Genomic DNA, 14,638 nt, shown 5'->3' on the forward strand with positions numbered 1-14,638 from the left:
AAGGAGTACTATTTTTTTTTCTTTAAGAAAAAACGTAAGAAGAATATTTACTTGTAGATGACACTAATTACAATTAGTTGAATATTACCATATGATTAACTATATATATATAGCACATTCAGTATACAAGTGTTTCTTCCTATTTATTTTAAATCAAATCCAGCCCTGCTGTCCTATTATACTGTCAAATCTTGACACAAAGCTAACTTTGCACAGCCTTGGAAGAGCTGCCACATGTCAATTAAAAATGAATAGTGACTCTTGACATTAAAGAGACAGGTATAATCAAGAGAATTTTTGCTGACAGGAAATGTCATCTTAAAAACCACAAAGGTCTCAACAACCCAGTCTTTCTTGGCTAATACTGTGCACGGGCTGAGCTCTACTCACACTGTTAGCGCCTTCTAGGTTTCCCCCAAAATACCAGTTCTGCTATAAAGACTAATTTATTTCATTTTAGACTGTTCAGTGTTATCAGTATGTTAACAGTTCACAGATTTAATCTGAAATTTCCTATAGGTATCTCTCTCACAGAAAGAGCAGCAGATATTTTTTGCATGAGCAGAAGCAAAGGTAATTGTCCATCAAGTAACAGATGATAGTGATAACACAGAATTGTCTCTTTGGAAACTGCAGTAATTTATACACATGAAGATGCACTAGAACAAGCGTTTCCAGTAACGGGGTAAAAAGAGTGAGCCTGAAGCACTGCAGCCCAGTGCTGCGGCCAGGGACCTGCCTCTACCTCCCACCAGGCTGGTGGAGAGTGACAGTGCAGGGCAGTGAAGGGACTTTAGTCCCCTCCAGCTGACAGAGGCAACCAACCGTATGATATTGGTGACACCTAAATGGTTATTATTTATCACAGACAGAAACGGTCTACTGCCATAAACAGTTTATGACCTAAATGAAGATTAAACAAGAGATGGGAAAAATGCTCTAGGTTACTGTTTCCTTATTGCTCTGTTTGAAGGAAATGTTGCTGGCCCAGTCTAGGAAACTTCTCACTGCTGTTATCCATTTCCCAGTGTCACCACCACCATCCACCACTTGTGGATGTCTCTGTGGACAGCCCAGAGAGGCATTCCTTCACCCCTGCTTTGGGGTGAAGGTACATTTTTAAATCAGCTTCCATGCCTGGAAACTGGTCCCATTGCTCCTGCTGGTGGGCCAGCTGCTCCTCCCATGCCTCTACATCACCTCCACATCACCTGTCCTTACGGAAGAAAACCACCACATTAATCCTCACCTGTACCACGTCATCTGAGAAGATGGGGAAATGATGTGTAGAGATGGGAAATTCAACAGGTTTTCTTGGGCTATTAAATCAAACATCATTTCCCCTTCCACTGCCACCAAGTGTAGCAACTAATGCCTATGACAGATGAGCTACAGTATTTTCACAGATATTAGCAGCAGGCAGGCATCATATACTGCTAAATAATTCGTAAAAAAGTTAAAAACTGTCTTTGCTTCATACATTACTCTTGTTGCTGAAAACTGATTAAAAGATGAGTTACTTTTTACCACTGCGTAATTCAGTTTTACTTAGGGTATTTATTTAGGGTATTTTAATACCACAAAAATTTGCATGCAGTACAGCATTAATGGTGAGAGCTCTGTTTTGTTTAAGGAACTTGCTCACTCTTCCCCCTCCAAAGATGCATTTTTGCTTTTGGATCCATGAAACTGGATAAAATTAAAGAGGACAAGCCTTTGCTACAACCCATGTTCATAAGCAGTCTAAATTCTGTTTTCAGACACAGTTTTAAAACTGTCCTTCTTAAATACTAAAATTTCCCTCATCTTCTCTGTGCCACAAACCAAAGATTACAGTTGTTGATATCTTCCTTCTCTGAAACCCCAGATATGGCATATTATTTCTGAGATATCAGGAAAGTATAATTCAACTTTCCTCATTCCAAGCTTCTTGTACTTATACCAGCCTCTTGATGCAAAAGGAGTTGTTTCTAACCAAGCAGGTAGATCATTCCCTGAATGACAGTGCTGTTTGCAAAGCTTTTTGATTTACTTTTAAATTAACAGTTAAAATGATATCCTGAAAACTAATCAGTTACACTAAACATCGGTACTGACTGTGTTATTTTTTCTTTGAAAAGCACAGTCTTCAGCACTCTAGGAAACACAGAGTCTTAAAGCACGTGGACATTGATTTACAGTGCCTATACACAAAGTACTTCCATAAACACTCATTTACCAAAATGCTGTAAGTAGACCTAATTAGAATTTATGTGCAAACACTTTAGATACTTTTGATGATCAATTTTTACAAAGGCAAACATAAAATATGGTTCTGAATGGCATTTTAGAGGTTTTCATTACCATATAAATTGTTTGGGCTGATTTTTTTTTTTTTTTACTGTTCCTTGAAGAAAACCGCTTTTAAATCAAAGTGAAATTATAATAGCTTTATTTCAAAATCTCAGCTCCATGCTCTTTTCCCCTCATGAGTAACACTCCATGAACATCAACATTTTCATTAGAGGAATCTGAAATAAAATTTAAACTTCTAATGGGGGGAAGGGGGGGAGAATTAAAACTGCATTTACATACCTCTATTGCTGTAAGCATCAGGGTTGCTCAGTATTTTCTTTAGGATTTGAATTTATTTACATGATGGTGAGAACTAAGCTCATTTAAATGCTGGCACAATTAGTCCCAAACCTTAAACCTTAAATTAAATTTGAAGATATTTAAGGAAAAAAGGACAAACAGGAGGAGACAGACTACCAGGTCTGGCCTGTCTTGGAAGTTGGGTCCTATGTTGAGTTTATACCTCTGAAAATCCTCTTAACGCTACAGCAGAAAGATACCATCATGTGGACTTATAAATATTACAAGTTCTTTAATTTAGCCACAGTAATTATATATAATATTACAACCAGAGTAATTCTGGCTTCCGTGTCTTCAGGAACTGAGAGCTATAGTTTGGGGATATTAATACACATGTATCTGTATTAGTCTCCATTTTCTAACTAGCTGAGAAAAATGAGACATCAGTAAATGCACTGCTTTAATTTTAGTTATACTGTTCGTGTTCCAAAAAGGCACAATACTGTTTTCCTCAATGAATTAATCAAAAGGAAATATTTAAAGATAATTGCACTGAAACAAAGCTTCCTCATTCTGAATATATGGTTAGAAAAGGCAGCCAAATTTTAGTTTCAGTATTCAAAGACAAAAGCTAATTTCAGAAGGGGTTTCTGGAATTAGGAGAAGACAGCTGTGAAGCTGGCATATACTGTAGGAATAAAGTTGGTGCACAAGCTACACAACTGCTAAAATACTTCCTACACAGAAAGTTAAAAAAGCAAAATGATGACTTTTAAATGCAACACTGAAGAACAGCTCTTCCAAAACTGTTAAATACCCTAAAATTGTAATTTCCATTTTGTGCAATTAAGATTCAGTTTCTCTGTCTAATGTTTATTCTTCATCTACTGGAAGGGGATATTTGAAATACAACAAAAAAATTAATTGTATACTTGGCTAGAATACAAAGCCTTGTAATTTTGAAGTGGAACAAAGACATGAAAATACATTTTCTATTTACTTGTGCACAACACAACTACATTTTAAAGGAAGGTGCCATGTAGTTATCACTGATGGATAGAACCCCAGCTTGATTTTAAATATATGCCAATAAAAAGTCATGAATTTATGTGTATTTTAGAAAAGATATCATTCCTACATATCATGATTATGCTAACACGGCAAGACAGTGAATATGACGATTAGCCCAAAAGTGCATTCCTGTCTTTTTTACAGAGCAAACCAACACATTCAATATAGTAAAATGGTATTTTCTCTAGGGATACAGATTCTTGGGGGATCTCTTTTGGCAGGATATGTTTCAAATGAAACCACTCTCCAACCTTATGTAAAACATCACTATTACTGTGTTTAGTACTTCAGTACTTTGCCCTTGACCCAAAACAGTAGTACTACATTGCTGTCCATCAACAAGATTACTACATCATAAAAAGAAATTCTTCCAATAGCAATATATCTTGAAGTATTATATCAGGGTGGAACAGCAGAGCTTTAAATTATAATGCCTAATTAAAAGCTATCGGTTACTTTAATGCAAATGCATTAGGTTAACTTTATCAGCTCTTGTCCGTATGTTACAGTAGATTATCATTCTTAATGAAGATCTCCTAACAAAACCATAGCAGAGTTATAGTGTGTACTAGCCATATAACAACCTATCGATGTCTTCATAATATGGAATACAATCAGAAATTATCACTTTCCAACTGCAGAGTACTCTGTAGCCTTGAAGCAAATGAAGAACAAGAAGGAACTACTACTTTAAAAGAAAGATAGTAACCTTTCGAAAAAGAAAGTGGGGCAAAGCTACGGAGATGAAAAAAAGCCCAATCAATCTAGCATATGTTACTAGTATTATCCCAAAATTTAGTTAACAGGTCTAGTAATCAGGGTTAACCTGCCTTGCTTTAGAATAGATGGTCACTGTCACTAAATGGATTTAAAGTCTTTTAGACCTAAAAGTCTTCAGCTAAAAAACTCCACGTGAGATCAATAAAGCTAAGAGCTACCATACAAACATCAGGCTGCTTTTCTCTTGCTAGGAAACTACCATATGGTCTGTTGCTTGCAACTCCAGATTGTAAACAGTTAAAATGTCACATGAAGCAGCACTGCTTAAATTTTTGCATAACTGTTTAAAGAAACCCAGCCAAATTAGAGAAAGCAAAACCAACTGCTAAAGAACAACACTATATGCTACATGAGGCAGGTCGGGCTCATGCTGCTGAATCCCCCTGCACCTGCTGACAGGTATGCAAAGAAGCTGCCAATTGTTTTCTGCCAGGCTGCTGCGCTGACCCCTAAATGAGACCTGATTGACTGCTATGTTGACAGGAAGCACTAAGCTGAAATCACTTTTTTGTTGCTGTACACCAGGAGTGACTGATTTTTCTTGTCACCTACTGTGCTGAAGGAGAGCAGAAACAACATCACAAACAATTGCAGATGACGGAAGAGCAGTGCTCCTGCTTGCTTTGGTCATGTGCTAGAACCACCACCTGGAGCCTGGATGCTTCAGGAGCAGCTCTGCAACACCCGACACTGCAGCAGTGACGGCAGGCATCAAACTGCTCCCTTGCTTAAATCCTGGCCAGCAGAGAGTCACTTCCTTGCTCCACATGGAGACAAAAGTAAAGAGTCACATTTTCCTGCAGGGCTTCATAAATGAGCCACAATTAGGGGCACAATTTCACAGATTAGGTGATAACGTCTCCCAGGGACTAAGGTGAAAATGTACATTTGACATTAATTCCACTGTCTGGATCCCTGGATCCACAATTGGCTGGATTTAACATCTGAAGCCCAGCAGGAGTGTATCTGAAAGTTTAAACTTCATATGAAACAGAAAGTAAAGATGGTCTCTCACAAAAGGTAGGAAAGTGCATACTGGCAAATACTGTCCTATGGAAAGTATATTCACATTTTTGATAAATACTATAGCTCATAGAAATACGGTTGTTGAAGAAACTATCTTCCTGCCAATGACCTCTCTCATTCTCTAGGCAAGACTAACTTCCTTTTCACTGAAAATAAGTTTGTAAGTCTTTCTACTATTGCTATTTTAATCACAATTCATTAAAATACGCAAGGAAATAAAACTGCCTAACAAATTGATTCTTTAATAGCTCAAGTGTCCTTAAAGCGTAACATTACATTTATGTTTTCCAATTATTTATGGTTGAGGGCAATCATCCCACTGATCTGGGGGAGAAAGCGCTCAGTACAGCCCACAATTAGATCCTAATTTATGGGTTGGTTTAGAACAGTTGCTCCTTGTTGATTTCACATATGAAAAACAACTCCTCTCAAAGTGGGCAAAACCACTGTCTGAGCTCTTTAATGCTAATGACAATGTTAGTTACAGCTTCATAAAGCATGTATAAAACTGGCTGTAAAGTACCTGTGAACAGCATCCTAGGCTGCATTTTATGAACTGCACTGACTAATGCTTGGGAAAAGTAGCCTGAATGGAGCTCATGTCCACAGGAATGAAGGTCCAACACGTAAACTCATCTGAAGAGGCTTTCAAGGTGTCTCCATAGTATGGACCACTTCTTAGTATGTGTATCACCTACAAGGTACCTCTGCCCCTTTTATTTGTACTGACTGTGACAAACTTTTCTGTGCGCAACAGCATGACAACAGCAGATGCTCACCACAGAAGTTCCTATGCGGGATCTGCTGGCTGCATCAGGAGGGTGGGACCCTGTAGGAAGCTTTCTCTCAAGTGCAGCAAGGGAAGCAAAAGCAAGGGCCAAAGCTCTATGTTATCTGGACACTTTTACATTAACAAATAAACAAACATTTTGTAATAGTGCAACTCTGTCAGACACCAATTACATACTTGGGGACAGTCTCTGCAATCCCGCTCTCCAGGAGGGCTGGAGGTCAGAAAGCCCAAAGGGCTGTGACACAACTGCACCAAAAACTTGTGCTGGTAACAGGCTGCCCTCACCTCACTTGCAGCAACTTGTATTCCACTCAGTCATGCAAGGTGGGAGATAACATGGGAAATTTTAGACTTGGGAAAAACAGAGCAATAGCATTTCATTATCAGCTAGCAAGTGTGTATGTTTCTAAAGGACTTTAAAGGGTGGCTTCAATACTTGCCTCATCTCTTTTGTATTTTAGATTCCTATTATTACACACTACTTTCCTGAAGGCTAAACATCTTAACCTGTTTGAAACGTCAACCTCAGTAAAGAACACGTACTACCTAATTCGTCCTCATTTCCACTCATCCAAAATCCCATTAATGTCAAGTGTACTTCTTTTTTTTTTCCCTCTCAATATGCAGTGAGAACAGGGCGTTTTATCCCCAGGTGGTGAAAGCTCACATATGGAAATATATTTAATTGGTTTAAAGATTTAAACATAATCTCCTCCCGCCCCCTCCTCACTGAAATGGCTCTCCAACAACTGAGCAAAGCACTCAATACTGTTATATAAGGCAGAAACGCAGAAGACTATGTTACCACCCCTTAGAAAGAACCAGTTGCAACTAATTTTAGCAAAGCATTAGGGCTTTTGATTAGCAAGCTTATCTGCACAGAGACTTGAACAGAAGAAACTAAAGGACATAATGCTGCTTTTTCCAAAGCACTCCTATGGCACTCTGCTGTCCCCAGCATGTGTGATGAATTGTAGCCATCAGTCCTCTGCTCCATACCTGTTCTGCCATAAACTGGCACCAGGATTCAAGAGAAAAGGACACTGCCACACATAAAATGGGGGACCCTTCTGGCACTTCAGTCCCAAGCATCCCTAGATGCAAGGGATGCAAAAGCAGAGGAAAGGAGCCAGGCCAGAAGTTTTCTGCCTCCTTTCATGACTGCCCCAACCACTGTCATTTTTCCTGTCCCTCCTGCATATCCCAACTCCTTTCTTTTCAACTGTAGCCTTTCATCTCATTTTCTGCCATTATCTCCAGCACTGACTGGTAGAAAAACTGGCATATATCTTACCAAGATTTACATCATATCAAATTGTAGTTACTAAAATTGAAACATAAGGATAATTCATTCAAATACGTAACACAGAAGAAATGTGGCATTTAAAAATATTACGTTGCTATATTGTCTATGGACTACAGTAAAATTCAAAATTTAAAATGCAGTTAACTACAAAAGATAATGAAAAACAATTTAGATATAAAGAGCTCTCTCTCACTTCACTTTTTCCTTTTTTTGGCAACGCATTCCTATTTCCTCCTCCCCACCACTACAGCTCACTAGCTAGGTTCACGTTTCTGCATAATTATTTCTAAATTCCTGCAAATTTACTGCATTACTACTTCATGGAGAAATACTGGAAACGAGTATGTAAAAGAAATCACACAAAATGACTAACCACTGCTGTTCATGTAAGACACCAAACCAGCTAGTGCTACCTCCTGCTTTGCGCTGACGCTCCCCATCCTGCAACCCATGCACATAACCCACATACATACTTTCCCTGTGTTGTTTGTTACATATGGCAGTCAAATTTTATTTAATATTGTTTTAAAACAAAAACAACTCTTCTGCTTCCATCCACATCATACACAACAGCCACACTTCATACACAGACACCTCTAAAGAATATCTGTAATGGGAAAGGGGAGGGGATTCAATGTGCAAATTACAGAAGACAAAGCATAATAACAATGCTGCAACTTAGGATATTTTGCTGTTTGGAACATTTTTTGTCATAAAGGGCAAGCATGCAAAACAGCAGGATCAGTTTTCCACTCCCAAGCAAAATGCCCACGAATTTACCTCTGACAACCTCTTCCACAGACTCTGTAGTTGTGGTGGTAGTTGTTGCAATGCTGGTAGTTCTTTCAGTTGCCTCCTCATACTCTTCCTCTGTCTCTTCTTCAATTTCATCACCATCATCATCATCGTCATCAGCATCTTCATCTTCCACAACGGTTAGCTCTTCATCTTCCTCTGCTCCTTGTTCTTCTGCTACCTTATCATCACTAAATGAAGAAAAAGATAATGATGCGTCAGCAACAAAATTATGTCAACATTTTATTCAGAAACTCTGCAAGGACAAGAAGTTATCTGTTTGTCTATCCTCCTTCTCTTTAAATAAAACAGAAAGAATCACGGACTCTGGAATATCCCAACAAGTAAGAAATCACAAATGCTAAAAATCCCCCCAAAGTCATCATAAGCAATGCAGTGAGAAAATTAGGAAGACGGAACACTGGAGGTCCTCCTTTTGCACATGGATAGGAAAAGAATCCCCATCAGCAACACTGTATTTTGACAGCTAAATAACACTCCAGCTTCTTTCGCTTATTTTGAAAGATGCTCACATTAGCTCAAAATGCACAGCGAAACAAGAGCTCCTCAGGACTCAAACAGGAGCCATCTTACACAGAGGCTCGCTGTGGACTACTTGTATGCCTTTCATGGAGGACTACCAAGTGTTGAAACAACCTGAAACTGTCCACACTGACTGCTGAGTTTTTGTTCTATTCTTAAAAGTGTTCTGTGTGAATGGAAAAGCATACAGGACACACTATGCAATTCCTACACGCAAAGAACTGGCACTGCGCACAGAGCTGTCTGTTTTCACAAAGGACAGGACAGAGACAGTGGAGGTGCGATGCAACTGATACTTAGCTGACTGTTGATAGTTTTTCATCTTTGAGGTTTTGTCTCCAGCACAAGCAGCTCAGCTCAGATTTCTGCACTCCCAACACTGCATTGATGTGTAGGGTCTCCATAAAAAGACCCATGGTACCAACCTGCATTACGATGGCAACACGTGCACCACTACAAGGAAACCTCAAACTACTGGCCTAAATTTTATTATCCATCACAGTGCTTCAAATTCATATATTCGCCTAAAATCCTCAGGACTTTAACTGGTCTTGGATGAGAGGAGGAACAGTGAAGTTGACTAAGTTTTTATGTTTCTTATAAAGAATTTCACCTTTTTATGAGTATGAAATAAACACTATATGGACACCTCTCAACTCTCAAGAATGAGGTGGATTTGCAATGTCCAGTAGCTATTTCTGATCTCCAGGCTTCTAGTCTTGGCTAATTACAGACAACTAAACTAGGCATACGGAGTGTAAAATCCAGATTTTGATCTCAAGCATCAGAGACTATATGCCTTTCAACATTAAAGAAAGCTGCTCTCTGTATTTCTCTCACAAACATGGCATGCTTTAAGAAAAAGCACAATTATTTTTCCTCTCCCTTTCACGTGAATGATCATTCTCAGATATTGGCCAAGCTCATAAAAGTTAAAAAAGGACAACAAAAACAACATAATGAAACAAAGGAAAGTCAATTAGTCACATGGAAAGCCACTTCAAAAGTAATTAGTATGTGTGCATCAAATATCCATTTTTAGCTACACAAAAGCAACAAACTCAGCTATGTCAGTCCACAGTGTTTTGCTGAGAAATTCTCAGCATCAAGGCTAAGATTTAATTTTTTCCTTTCCCTTTTTTCACTTTTTTTGTGGGGAGTGTCACGGTGAAAGGGGCAGGATGAAAGATGACAGATTTCTGTGTGCACTGGCTGGCTGTGCCTGCCATTATAGCAGTCCCTGGTTTCCTCTCCAGTAACTTACCATAAGTAAATGCTTGAAGGACAGCCCTCACCTGCATCCTCTTTATGACTTTCTGCTTGCTGAAGAGCTAGACATCTGAGAACTTAAAAAAACCCAGAAGTGATGGAAGACTACATCAGTTTATGGGATCAGGCTCCTGAAAATATTCTAAAAAGCCAGCACAAAAATGTACTAGAATATTCTTTCTACTATTTTGATCACTCCTAGAAAAACTCTTCTGCCAGCAACATATTCTGCAAGACTCCATCACAAGGGTAGTAGCTTAAAAAAAGCTTAAAAGAAAAAAAAAAGGAACAATAAAAACAAAAGAGAAGTGGTATTGCCTTAGATTTAGGTACCTAAATGGAAGTGAAAGACTTGCTATATACTTAGAGAATTAAGATGTCTGAAATTAGGCTTTAGAAGGTCATTTCCCTATTTAACAGGTTTTTTTTAGGATCTCATTGTACAGAAGTGTGAAGCTCTACTCAGGTTCTAAAGAAGCACTCCACGCTTTCTCTAAAAATAATTATTTTTCCATCTGTCTACTTCATTTTTATTTATACAAAGATGAGTTAGTCTCCTCCCCTACTAGTAGTGTCTTCCAAAGAGAAGGGGACAGGGAGATGACATGCTTTATGCTCTCTTAACAAGTTTCTTCTTGAATACCAGAAACTAACCAGACTAGCATTATTCTGATGGTTTAATCATGCTCAGCTATACTGCACAGTGTAACAGACCAAATAGCATAAATATGCAAGTCAGGGACGTACCCTAGAAAAGCCTGACAGTAACAACAAAAACAACTTTACTTTAGATACCAAGGCTACCCACTAAGTCATGCACTCCTAAGTCAATCACAGCAACCATGCTCTGCAGTGGAAAGAGAAGATGACCACATCTTCTCAAGAGGCCATGGTTACGGCAGGCATGAGAAAACCAACAATGCCAAGCAGTTCCTTTTGCAGCACTCCTCAGGGGCCCAAGGCCATAGGGAAGGAGCAGGTCCCCCAGCATTTGCCTATTATCAGAGGACTCTGAGCCTCAAGCTTGATACAGGTTTAGTATAAACAATACTACATATTGATGTTCCCCTGTTGCAAACAAAGACAGCGGGTAAATTTCACATACTTTTAGTGTTAGCAAAGGTACTACATCTTGTAAGAAACATGAAAAAATATGCTTGCTTTTACTTCCTTGGATTTAACCACTGTTGTCATCCCAGCTCATCTTCACAGAGCACACGTGAGAGGGATGACAGAGAACAACAAAGAGGGAATGAACTTATACTACAAGATCGAGAACAAAGCATCAACTTTTCAAATGGGGACAAAACTCTTCCCTGCTGCACAGTCTGCAGGACTGTTTCTCCCTGTCATGCTAAATGCTCAGGTACCATTCACATTACTCAATTTGCACCACCAGAGTGTTGTTTCCCAGACAATGCATCTAACTTCTGCACACCTTTCACCTCGCTAACCACCACTTCAAACAAACACTAACTACCAAATGAATGTGGATACTGACATTTCCCTTAGAAGTCTGTGAGTTTTATTTAATACACGTAGCAGGTGTGTTTATTTCCTGGTATTATTATTGCATTTTACCTTCTTCAGTAAACAAGTATGACTCGGTCTGTTTTTTCTTGGAACCATGACACCTTGACACCTTTTTCTATATAATCCCTTGACACTGTCCCAGCCAGGGTTTTATTAGCACCACAGACTGCAGCGTCTCGTTCACAAGAAACTGTTGACATTTTGCCTTCGCATAGTGGCGCCAGTGACAGGACTGTTCAAAGGCTGCTCAAAAATATACCTGATATGCTGACAAGTAAAAGCTGTATTATCACCATCTGAAATTGCCAATTAGTCATTTGTCAGGTGAGCAGCTCCAGAGAGGAGCCTTCAACCCCGGAGCGAGGGGAAACCCTGCATCCAGGAGCCTCAGTTCTGCATGGTGAGAGCCACTGAGGGAGCCTCCAGTCCTCGCCAGGCCTTGCCCAGGAGCTGACAGCTCTGCTGAGGCGAGCAGGGACTCACAGGGCCCTGGCACAGGGTGCCCGGAGAAGCTGTGGGTGCTCCATCCCTGGCAGTGTTCAAGGCCAGGTTGGACACAGGGGCTTGGAGCAACCTGCTCTAGTGGAAGGTGTTCCTGCCCATGGCAGCAGGTTGGAACCGGATGAGCTTTAAAGTCCCTTTCAGTCCAAACCATTTTATGATTCTACATCTGATGCCACAGACACCCCTGGGTTTCAGGCAGCCTTAAGAAGTCACTGATTCTACTGACTCCAACAGAAAAAACTGACCACTCCAGTGGGTGTATTTCTGGTTTTAAAACACGTAAAACTGTACAGCTCCTGCTAATATGCACCTACGTGCATAGTTACCAGCAATGTTTAAATTATGGATCTGTAGTGTGTATCTAAAAACTTCCTTTTCATAATTCTTCATAGTCACTTCAGTGAGAGCTGGCAGCAATTTATTCCCTTCACTCAGAAGCATGCATCGTTCTGCTACTTTGTGAAGGTAAAGGTGAAGGAGAGGTAAAGTGAAGAAAAGCAAACTGTACTACCTCTTGCTGTTCAAGAAGTAAGAAAACATTAGTAAATTAAAATTTCCCTTCTGTATTCCAATAACCTGCAATAGAGATGGGCAGGACGCAAATGACAAGAATGATGAGTCTTCTTTCTAATGGTGTTTCAGAACTCATAGAGCCACAGCATAAACTACATTTTAAGAAGAGGCTTTTGTCTTCAGCTATTAACTTCAGACAAAAACATGGCAACTCTTCCAATTTAGAGTAAAATATAACTATGGACTGATTACTTTTATTGGGAAGCAGATCACGTTTTTCTGCACTAAATGCTCATCCATTTGGATGTATTTAAACTGTGATTTTGCCAAGTAACAAGCAAAAAGATACACTCTATCAGTGTTTGAAAAAGGTGCTCCAGACAGATGTTTTAATATCTGGAAAGATTAGCATTCCCTACACTTTGCAACTGTATTTTATCACAAATAGATTCCATCTGGACTGTGTTTTTTACCAACCACCAAGCCTGAACAAATAGCTGGGGGAAAGCTAATTCAAGAGAGGAACCAAATCAACAGTAAGCAGCAACAAGCTGCTGCCTGCCTACAGAGAGCAAAGCCACATACAGTGGCTCTAGACAGCTACACTGCAGAAGCAATTGCTGCACATAAGTTGCAGTCTGAGCTCTTTCACCCTAACAGGCCAAACTGATGGTAATTCATACATCCATAACCTTAACTACTGCAGGTGCCATCATCCCAGTTTCCAGTCTCTTATGCTTCAGGTTCCCAAAGGCACAAAAACCCCCACCCCTCAACAGCCTCTACAGCATATCAAAATGAACTCCAGGAAACCTGTGATGGGACTGGATTGCCAAGTATTCAGCCTGGGTCTATCTTTGCTTCCAGAAATGATTAATGATGAAAACAGATATATATATATTATTCCCCATTTATAGTAAAGCTCCAGAGCACAAAGTTCTTTAACTGTGGGACTGGAAATGGGCAGACTCAACTGTGAACCTCTATATGCCATAAGAGCCAATGCCTTAAAGAAAAAAACAAAAACACAAAGCAAAATACAAGAGCAGGACACATGCTTGGAATCCAAACAAGAAGATTAATGCATTTGAGATTGCCTCATTACCAGGTTTTTGATTAAGGGCAAATTGGAAAGCTAACAGGCAAGTAACCAAATTCTCCCTCAACAGCTCTGCACATCGGAGGCCTGGTTATTTTCCACCTAACATTTTTTCCAAACCTTGCACGCTAGAAAAAGTTCTGACCAAAGGATGAGATTTCTCCAGAACCTGGTCTGATCCCAGCACTGCACTCCTTGAACGATGTCCCTAACTAAACATATGAGTCAACACAGGAACTACTTAAAGCTAAACCCTAAGCCAACAGTGCACTTTGGCACATGAGCACTCACCTCACTGTACTTTCTCTTATTTAACTTTGGCACACCAGCCCACTTCAAGACAAAGCTGAGCATAATAGCTATGTGAAACTGAGTAATGTAAACAAGAACTAACAAAGTAATTTTGCAAGGCATAGAAAGAGGAAAGAAAGTCAAAATAAAGTTGACTTGGTTTTGTGAGATTAGGCACAGAGCCAGGAAAGAAAAGTGTTGTGCCAGACCTCCAGTCCATGTAACTGATCTTTTAAATGGCCTATTGGCATCAAAGTCCAGAAGATTACAGTGATCTACAGAACTGAAAAAGTCTGAGCTACAAGATACCTCAGCTGTTTCTGGTCTGTGTGTTAAGCAACTACAAAAGCACAAATTGCTTAAGAACCGCCTCAGTTATTTTCATTAGGGCTGGATTATACTAGGTTAGTAAATCAGGTATCTCACAACAGGAAATAATGTGATATTCAGACACACATAAACACCTCCTAAGAGACAGTTAAACTTTTAAAAACTCACACAGCCACCCTCCATTGCATGGCTAGTCAGGACAAGCAATTCA

General features: G+C 39.5%; 1 protein-coding gene across 5 annotated transcripts in view; it reads right to left on the minus strand.

Moving 5' to 3' along the window:
• APP (amyloid beta precursor protein) overlaps nt 1-14,638 on the minus strand; it is a 205,331-nt gene that overhangs the window by 84,296 nt on the left and 106,397 nt on the right. For all 5 annotated transcript variants that reach the window (XM_057398713.1, XM_057398712.1, XM_057398710.1 and 2 more), the window contains exon 6: nt 8,331-8,536. In XM_057398713.1, coding sequence (XP_057254696.1) covers nt 8,331-8,536 — 206 coding nt within the window. The remainder of the gene's footprint in view (nt 1-8,330; nt 8,537-14,638) is intronic.

This window comes from Pezoporus wallicus, unplaced genomic scaffold, assembly GCF_028554395.1.
Source record: "Pezoporus wallicus isolate ANWC-B61680 ecotype Strahan unplaced genomic scaffold, APGP_CSIRO_Pwel_v1 contig_6094, whole genome shotgun sequence".
Lineage (NCBI taxonomy): Eukaryota > Metazoa > Chordata > Aves > Psittaciformes > Psittacidae > Pezoporus > Pezoporus wallicus.